Source organism: Lactuca saligna, chromosome 2 (assembly GCF_052625555.1).
Source record: "Lactuca saligna cultivar CGN05327 chromosome 2, ASM5262555v1, whole genome shotgun sequence".
NCBI lineage: Eukaryota > Viridiplantae > Streptophyta > Magnoliopsida > Asterales > Asteraceae > Lactuca > Lactuca saligna.
Window position 1 is genome coordinate 129,379,373 of NC_136418.1, and position 9,397 is coordinate 129,388,769.

General features: G+C 32.3%; 1 protein-coding gene across 1 annotated transcript; it reads left to right on the top strand.

The window, feature by feature from the left end:
- The first annotated feature begins 5,361 nt into the window (after positions 1–5,361).
- Positions 5,362–7,058, top strand: LOC145031590 (cyanidin 3-O-galactoside 2''-O-xylosyltransferase FGGT1-like). Its single transcript, XM_078980183.1, has 2 exons — positions 5,362–5,930; positions 6,048–7,058. Exons 1-2 carry the CDS (start codon positions 5,463–5,465, stop codon positions 6,957–6,959), a joined length of 1,380 nt encoding a protein of 459 aa, XP_078836309.1. The 5' UTR covers positions 5,362–5,462; the 3' UTR covers positions 6,960–7,058.
- Positions 7,059–9,397: the final 2,339 nt, after the last annotated feature.

Sequence of the window (9,397 nt, forward strand, 5' to 3'; positions counted from 1 at the left end):
TCAATTTTTTTTTTTTGTTAAAAAAATAAATTTTTTCAAAATTTTTTTCACCAATTTTGTATAAAAAGCTGCGATTTTTCAAAAAAAATCTGTGATCTCTAAGTATATTTTTTATGTATTTTTATGATTTTTAGGGTTTTTTGTTTTCCAAATAACCCTTCCCTATGTATTTTTATTTATTTAAAATGTATAACCATATTATTTTTACGTATTTACGTATTTTTTACTTCAAGTCGTATTTACCATTTTATTCCATTCATATAGTCTTTTCGATTATGTCTATATGGTTTTTTTGCATACCCACATATTTTATGTTTTCCCATCCGCTTGTCTTGAAACGTAAATACGTAAAAATAATATGGTTATACATTTAAAATAAATAAAAATACATAAACATATATATAAAAACTTTTAAAAAATACATAAATACTTAAAAGAAATATGAATACGTAATACATAAAAACACATAAGTAAAATAATTATAAACATTAATATAAAAAACTTAGAAAATACAAAAAAAAAAAAAAAAAAACATAAAAATACATATAAATACGTAATATATAGAAAAATGGGACATAAAAAATACATATATATATATATATATATATATATATATATATATATATATAATACTTAAAAATACATATAAATACATAAGAAAAATATGAATATACACTTAAACTACACAAAAATACATAAACATAAACATATAAAAACTTTAAAAAATACATAAATATGTAAAAATAGATATAAATACGCAAAAAAATGTGTTTATATATTATATATACAAATTTTGACAAAATATGCAAAAAAAATATTATTTTGGAAAAATTAACGATTTGATATCAAGACTAGCTGAACTGGTCAAAATGACTAAAATGAATAAATTAGTCGGTTTCTTAGCTTTTCTATTAAAAATGTGAAATAATCGGGATATTTCTGTTAATAAAAATATAATTAGGACTTTATTAAAAAAAAAATTTGATATTAAAATTTTTTCTAGAGATTTTTGATAATATTTAATAAATGTAAAAAATAAATTGTTCAATCATTACAAGAAATACAGTCATTAGCGGCGACGCCAATAGCGGCGAAACTTACTTTTAGTGTTGACGCCAATGGCGTCAACACCTACTTTTAACTTTTAGCGGCGACACCTACTGTAGACACGGATCCGCGCTTTCACGTTCTCGTAAATTAATACCGTTCGATCGTGTTTCTAATCAAACGACGAGGGTAATCGAGGAATGCACAAAAGCAATAACGGCGACAAAAGTCGCCGCTAATTGTCAAAAAAATGGCGCATTAATGATTCCCTCCTAAGTGTCGTCGGTATTGAGGGAAGTCGCCGCTAAAGCCAAAATTGTCGTTGGTAAAGACATCGACACATTTAACCCCAAAAACGTCGATCTTTTCCCATTTTCTCTTCGGTTTCACTACAAATCTCCTTTCTTTCTTTCGTCTGCGTCGCTTCCTTCGTCACTTTCGTCGATTAGAGTGCGATATTGTCACATTTAGCAATTTTGGGTGAAGATACCATTGGTGGACAATGATTTTCCAGTGAGGACCAAGCTTTTTCCGGCGAGACCAAAGATTTTCCTGCGAAACCAAGCTTTTCTAGGTCAATTTCTGGTCCCTTTTCTCTTGTAACATTGATTTTAATCTTATTGGAGTGGTTAATTGCAAAAAAATTCATTTTTAGTTTTGTTGATTGTGTTCCCGACCACCACCCGCCACTACCGCTACCACTGGACCACCACATGCCACCACAGGTGCTATTACTTCTATTTATTGTAACTTGGTGATAATTGTCATAATTAAGGTAATTCTATCTTCATGATTTAAAAGAAGGAAAGGGAAGCATATTCTTCTTCATATAATAAGTAGAAAAAATGGCAAAATCATTCAAAGATCGTTGATGATTTGTATATCAATTTGAGGGCTCTACTTTCATCATTCCTTAATTGATTAGCTAGCTAGAAATTTTATTATTTATATCTTTTAAGTATTTATAACCAACTGATAAGGATCATAGATATAAAAAAATAAAATAAAATAATAAGTATACTTGTAATCACAAATTCAAATATATATATATATATATATATATATATATATATATATATATATATATATATATATATATATATATATATATATATATATATATATATATATATATATATATATATATATATATACACACACGTACTAATTATGTATCCCATAAAACCAAACACAATTAAAACTCATTCATGGGGCTAAAAGTGGCTAGGCACTAGACTAGAATAAATATCCGCAACATTAAATAACAAGAGAATCTTGAGTGAAATTTATAGAATTAATATTCAATTTTATTCATCCATTTATTTGATTACTTTTTTTTCCTTGATGTGCTCCAAACTCAATATAACATATAACATGTACTCGAATGCTTAAAAGTTCTTCAAACTCAATATCATTTGTGAAGGAAAAATTTATTTCTTCATTTGACAATTAATTGCAAAATATTTTCAATTTTAGTTTTTGATTGACTTTTCTAGCCACCACCAGCGACTACCGCCACCACTGTATTATTTCTTTGATTTCCACCGCCACATGTTATATTTACTTCTATTTATTTTGAACATTAATAATTTTTGGTGTTACAAAGACTTAACATTAATAATTTTTCAATGTAAATCTTGGGAGTTCGAGCTCGTATAGCAGTACTTGCTATAAGAAGGTAACGTACGATACATGTAATTATTTATTTAAAATATAATATAATTTTTAAAGTTAAATAAAACCTTAAGAGAATGGAAACGTTTCGCAAAGCTCATACCGATAAGAATGGTGTATTTGTTACTGCTAAGGCGGAACAACAATATGTAAGTATTTAATTATAATTTTATCATATAATTAAATGTTTATTTATAGTTAATTGATACTCACTTTTGGGAGTTACAGAATCGGTTAGTTGAAGTGCTGTTAGAAAAAACTCAAGGTGAAAGTGAGTTAACACCCGCTCAAAAAGAGCTGCGTTTGAGAAAGTATTAGGAGAGCGACGTGGCCATATTAGAGGCATTGACCGTAAACCTTCTGCTCTCCCGCCGATTCCACAGTCTTCGCAACCATCACCACAACCATCATAGGTAAAACAATCTACTTTGGTTTTTTGTGGTAATTATTTGCTAAAAACTTTGGTAATTAGGTTTTTGTCCCAAGTGCAAAAAATAACAACGTACTTTGGTTTTTTTGTCTTTGTTTAAAAATAGCAATCTACTTTAGCATCATAAAATGCATGTTGATTTGGTAATTTTGGTTTTGTGGTGATTATTTGCTAAAACCATTGGTAATTGGGTTTTTGTCCCAATTGCAAGAAATAGCAATGTACTTTGGTTTTCTATCTTAGTTGAAAATTAGCAATCTACTTTAGCATCATAAAATTCATGTTGATTTGGTAATTTTGGTTTTGTGATGATTGTTTGCTAAAAGCTTTGGTAATTAGGTTTTTGTCCCAAGTGTATCAAATAACAACATACTTTGGTTTTTTATCTTGTTTTAAAAATAGCAATCTACTTTAGCATCGTAAAATGCATGTTGATTTGGTAATTTTGGTTTTGTGATGGTTATTTGCTAAAACCATTGGTAATTGGGTTTTTGTCCCAAGTGCAAGAAATAACAATGTACTTTGGTTTTCTGTCTTAGTTTAAAAATAACAATGTATTTTGATAGTTTTGGTTTAGGTTTGATAATTTAACTTATAAGTTTATATATGTTGTTATTAAATATGTTGTTGGCAAATCTTCGTGCAATGCTCAACGACCCGACATGTAGGCATTATCTTTATTTGTTTTTTCAATCCCAAGATAATTTAGGAAACAATGGGAACGGAGATGATGGTATGTAGAGATGAGTTTTATTTGCATATTACACTTATTGTCACACTTTGCTACTTTGTAGATTGTAAAACTTTGGTTGTTTTCTGTAATTACCGACACTAATATCGGGCGACATTATTACTTTTTATATTTAATCGGACGTTATGTAATTACCGGGATACACTATTACCGACAACATTATTACTTTTTATATTTAATCGGATATTATGACTTTTGATATTTAATTATAATCGGATGTTTGTTTTGTAATTAGCGTCGACACTATTATTTTTGACATTAAAATCGAATGTTGTTATGTAATTACCGAGGACATTATTATCGTCAACCAAAATCGTTAATTAAAAAAAAATAAAAAATAAAAAGTGTTATTACCGGAGACTAAGTCATTAGCGGCAACATTTCTCATTAGCGGCGACATTTCTTATTAGCGGCGACAAGTTGATAAATAGTGACGAAGCAGTAGCGGCGACTTATTACCGGTGACGTGTCGCCGCTATTACTATTAACGGCGACAATTTGAACTTTTAGCGGCGATTTTTGTGGCCGCTAATGACCATTTTCCTTGTAGTGAATCGTAAAAGACATAAATAAAAAAGATAAAAGATGAAATGTTAAATTCATTACTGGTTAAAAATAAAAATATACATTTTCTTTTACACTACAAGAAATACAGACATTAGCGGCGACATGTAATTGACGCGTTAATGTTATGATATGTTGGTAATATATTTTGTTTTCTTTGTAGTTGGAAATGCTGCAAACGATACTGAAGGACGAGACATGTTCTGCGGCATTGTTTTTGGTTTGTATAGACTAATATTTTGGATTGTGGATTAATATTTTATAAATGTTATATTGCTTTTGGTTGTGTATGGGTTAAATGTAATAGATTTTATAAAATTGTGGATTAATATTTCAGAAAATTGTAACAAATTTCATAAAATTGTAACAAAAAAAATGAAAAGAGTTTTTGCGGCGACGCGTTTAGTGGCGACACATAAGTATTAGCGGCGGCGTGTTTTTAGCAGCGACATGTCAATAGCGGCGACAAGCGCTATCTTTTGCGGTGACCGACTTCGCTGCTAATGCTAGTATTTCTTGTAGTGTTTTAAAAACAATCGAAAACGATAAATATAATTGGCCTTTCTTTGAACCAACTTATTTCTATAGGGTATTTAAAAAGCAACTTATTTTTATAATATATTTTGAAAACTAACTTACATAAAAACAAAAAAAAATCGTACAAATATGCATGAACTTCGGTCTATAAAGCAACCAAAGATTTAGTTGGTTAACATATTTTGAAAATTTTATAATATAGTTCCGTTAATAAAAATTCTGTACATTGTCAATAAATTAATTGATGGATGCATGCATGCCCAACTTGTTGATCACAACCTTTGTGTTTAAAACCAAAAGAAGTTGGTCACAACAAACCTACACATTCAAGAAAACTGATCGATTGGAAGATCTCCTGTAATACTGTGATTAGGCAGAAAAACATGATATATGTACATACCGCAACATGCATGAGAAAAAAAATGTAGTGAAGTTACAAGTAATTAATTCTAATACCATATGGATGAAAAGAAATGTCGTATTGCAATGTACCCTTGGTTTGCTCTAGGCCACCTTACACCTTACATACACTTAGCCAATATGTTGGCTAAAAAGGGCCATAAAGTCTCCTTCTTGGTACCTAAAAACACACAATATAAACTTGACCCATTTAACCATCATCCACACCACATCGCGTTTGTGCCTATCACGGTTCCTCATATTGAAGGTCTCCCTATGGGTGCTGAGACAAGTTCGGACGTACCCTCTTCATTACACCCTCTCATCATGACTGCCATGGATGCAACTCAAGAGAACGTTGAGCGTATACTAAAAGATCTTATGGTGGACTTTGTTTTCTTCGATATGGCTCACTGGATTCCAAGTCTTTGTCGCCGAATTAGGGTCAAATCGGTGAATTATTGTGTTATTACTCCGGTGGTCATTGGTTATATCTTCTCACCCGCACGACGAGTTCATTGGGACAAGGTAAATTAGTGAAATTTTAACCTAAATATGTAAAAGATTGTCTTTGAAACATATCAAGAAACTGAAAAGTTACTACATTTTTAGTGCTTAGTTAATATTGCTATATCTTTTGTTTAGGGCATAAGCGAATCCGACGTTATTCATGCTCCAGCTGGTTTTCCGTTATCCTCAATCAAGTTCCATGCACACGAAGCACGCGACTTCACGGCTAGATCTAACATGACATTTGGTAGCGAAATGAGTCTTGTAGAACGTGTATATATTGGATTAAGCCAGGCTGACGTTTTAGCCTACAATGGATGTAAAGAACTCGATGGACTTTTTAGAGACTACCTACAAACCCAATTCCAAAAGCCCGTTTTGCTCAGCGGCCCTATCGTAACAGATCCACCAAACGACACTCTAACCGAAGATCTCTCAAGTTGGCTCGATAGATTCGACCCTTGTTCAGTAATTTACTGTGCATTCGGGAGCGAATGTACTCTAACCATGGATCAGTTTCAAGAACTTTTACTGGGTTTCGAGCTCACAGGAATGCCTTTCTTGACAGCACTTAAGTCGCCAGTTGGTGTGAAGTCAATAAACGACGCGATTCCTGAAGGATTACTTGAAAGACTTGAAGGAAGAGGGTTGGTGTATGATGGATGGGTTCAGCAAAACCTAATCTTGCAGCACCCTTCTGTTGGGTGCTTTATTACGCATTGTGGCTGGGCTTCGTTGTCTGAGGCGTTGGTTAACAAATGTCGATTGGTGCTGCTACCGCATGGAGGTGATCAGGTCATACATGCGAGGATGATGAGTGAAGTTTATAGGGTTGGGATTGAAGTACAGAAAGGAGAAGAAGATGGGTTGTTTACGAAAATTGGTGTATGTGAAGCGGTGAAGAAGGTGATGGATGAAGAGGGTGAAGCTGGGAAAGAAGTGAAAGGTAACCATGAAAAGATACGGGAGTTTCTGTTGAACAAAGATGTGCAATCTGCTTACATTGATAGCTTTAGTCAAGAGCTACAAGATCTTCTTGGAGGATAATGAAGATTGAATAGGATATATATTAATCTGATTGGTCATGTCAGTAGGTTTGATTTGTATTTCGGTTTCTTAACTTCTTATACGAGTACCAGATTTCGTGCGATTGTTGATAAAAAACAAAATCAAATAAAAAGTTTTAAAATCTCTTAAATCGATAAAACCTGAAATAACCGTAAAATCTATCAAATAATCCACCATGACACCATCCATCTTTCGATTCCTCTCACAAACGCCAATCGCATCATATATATTCATATTACAACTGGTTTCAAAAAATCTACAAAATATTATTTCCTAGAGCATAATAATTCATCTAATCTTGAGAATATTCTGTGGGTTGTTAATTAATTTCCTGCAACTTCAACTCCCCGTTCATGGAGTTTCAAGGCAAAGGTTGAACAGGAACATCGTAAACGAGTCAAAGTTTTGAGAGAAATTCATGCATTCGAACAAAAGTTGAAAATAATATGAACTTTGCAAAGAGGGTTTTGTTTCTTTTGATGCGTTTTCCTGGACATGTACACTGCAGAATATATATCCTCGTGGGCTTCTGGATATGTAATGGGTTTACATTAGCGCTTGTACTTGTTGGGTTAATTGATTTGATCCATACGAGTTTGAAAAGGCAGCTTTAGTTGAAGGGGGCAAAATAGGAAAGTTTACTTTTACTATTAGTTTTAAGTTTTATTCATTTGAATGTTTTCGAGTCTCATTAGGTTTCTAATGGTTTTAATATAAATATAGGAGCTGCGTTTTTGTTTTATTGTATTCAGTAGCTTTCTTTTGCTTATTAATAAAAAGCCTTTCGCAGGTAACCTCTTCTCTCCATATTTCTGTCCCCTGTTTGTTATCCCCTCTTCCAGGTTATATTTTCCTCCTGTTGATCCGTTTTCTTAATTAAGCATCAAGGTTTCTTTGTTTTAGAGTACTTACATAAGCAACCAAATTAACGTCACATAATCACGGGTTTCACAATGAAAAAGAGTATACTAATGCTCAATTTAATAACATGGTCAAGATTCTTGGTCAATAACATGATCAAGATTCACGAGCAAGTTTGTCATTCAAGCCTAAAAAGTGCTTAGATTTCCACTTTTTCAACTTTGAATTTTTTTTTTCAAACTTGGACAAAGAGAACCGCATATATAAGCATATGCATCAAGCTCCATATCAGCATAATCTAATGTAAATTTTTACTGTAGAAACAGGTGCAAATATCGTATCAGTTATTATCATGTCGAATTCATCAATCGAAGCTTTGGCAATGGCTGGCGTAGATTACAATGAGTGGGGCATGGAATTCGAGGAATGGGAACGTATGGAGATGGGTCCACCACCACCGCATTTGTTCGCTGAAGATTATGAAGAAGATGAAAGAGTTGAAGGGGGAGTTTCGATGCTAACGAGCATCGTAGATGAGTTGTGTGGAGCAGTCGAAAACCAGTTGGAAGATGTTTTTGATGATCATGATATGAGTGAAGATGGTGAAGATGAATTTCAAATACCTTTACCGAAATATTATAACAAAATTGTGAAGGGTGGTGATGGTATCAAGCGACTAAAGATGTTGGTAATTGTGATAATGGTTATGATTAGATTTCTAAGGAAAGCAAATTCTTTCAACAATGTAGTACATTAGTATTTTGAGTAGGACGTTAAGTTGGTACGTATTTTTCATTCTTTTATTTATGTGTAAATTGGACCATTCATTCCCTCCCAAAGTTTATCGTAAAAGTTGTTTGGTTTTAATCCATTGATTCAAAAATTCATTTTGTAGATAGATTTATTAGTTCGTGACAATTTGTCGGTCATTCTCGTTTACTGTTTAAGCTAAAATTTTGGTATTCTAATGATTGCCTAATTAAATAATAACGTTATTAGAGATAACGGTTAATATTTTGGATATTTAGGTTGTTATCTTATTTCAATGTAAATGTTATGTATATATTTTAGTTTTTATCTTATTTTAATGGAAATCTTATGTATATCATGTTTTATGAATACATCATGCTTTATAAATGCATCATGAAATATACAATTTTAAGGCAAATTGTGTAAGTTTTATATTGTATCAGCTAAGCTTTCGATCACCTCATCGTTTCCCTCTCTATAATGGTTGGTGACAATGCTTCTTCTTCCTCTTCCACATATGCTTCTCTTCCACTTGCAACTATTCTGCACATGATCACTATCAAGTAATCATCTACCAATTACCTTCTCTGGTGAAATCAATTACTACCTCTTCTTGCATATAAGAAGTTATCATGTTATATAGAGGACTCAATATCTTCACCATCGCCAATTATAGATGTTGCTGGCACCCTGATTATGCTAAATGGCTTGAAGCTGATCAACGTGCCTTCCTCATTCTCTACTCCTCATTATCTGAGAAAGCCATGGCAGATATCCTCGGTCTCACAACAACACGTGAAGTTTGG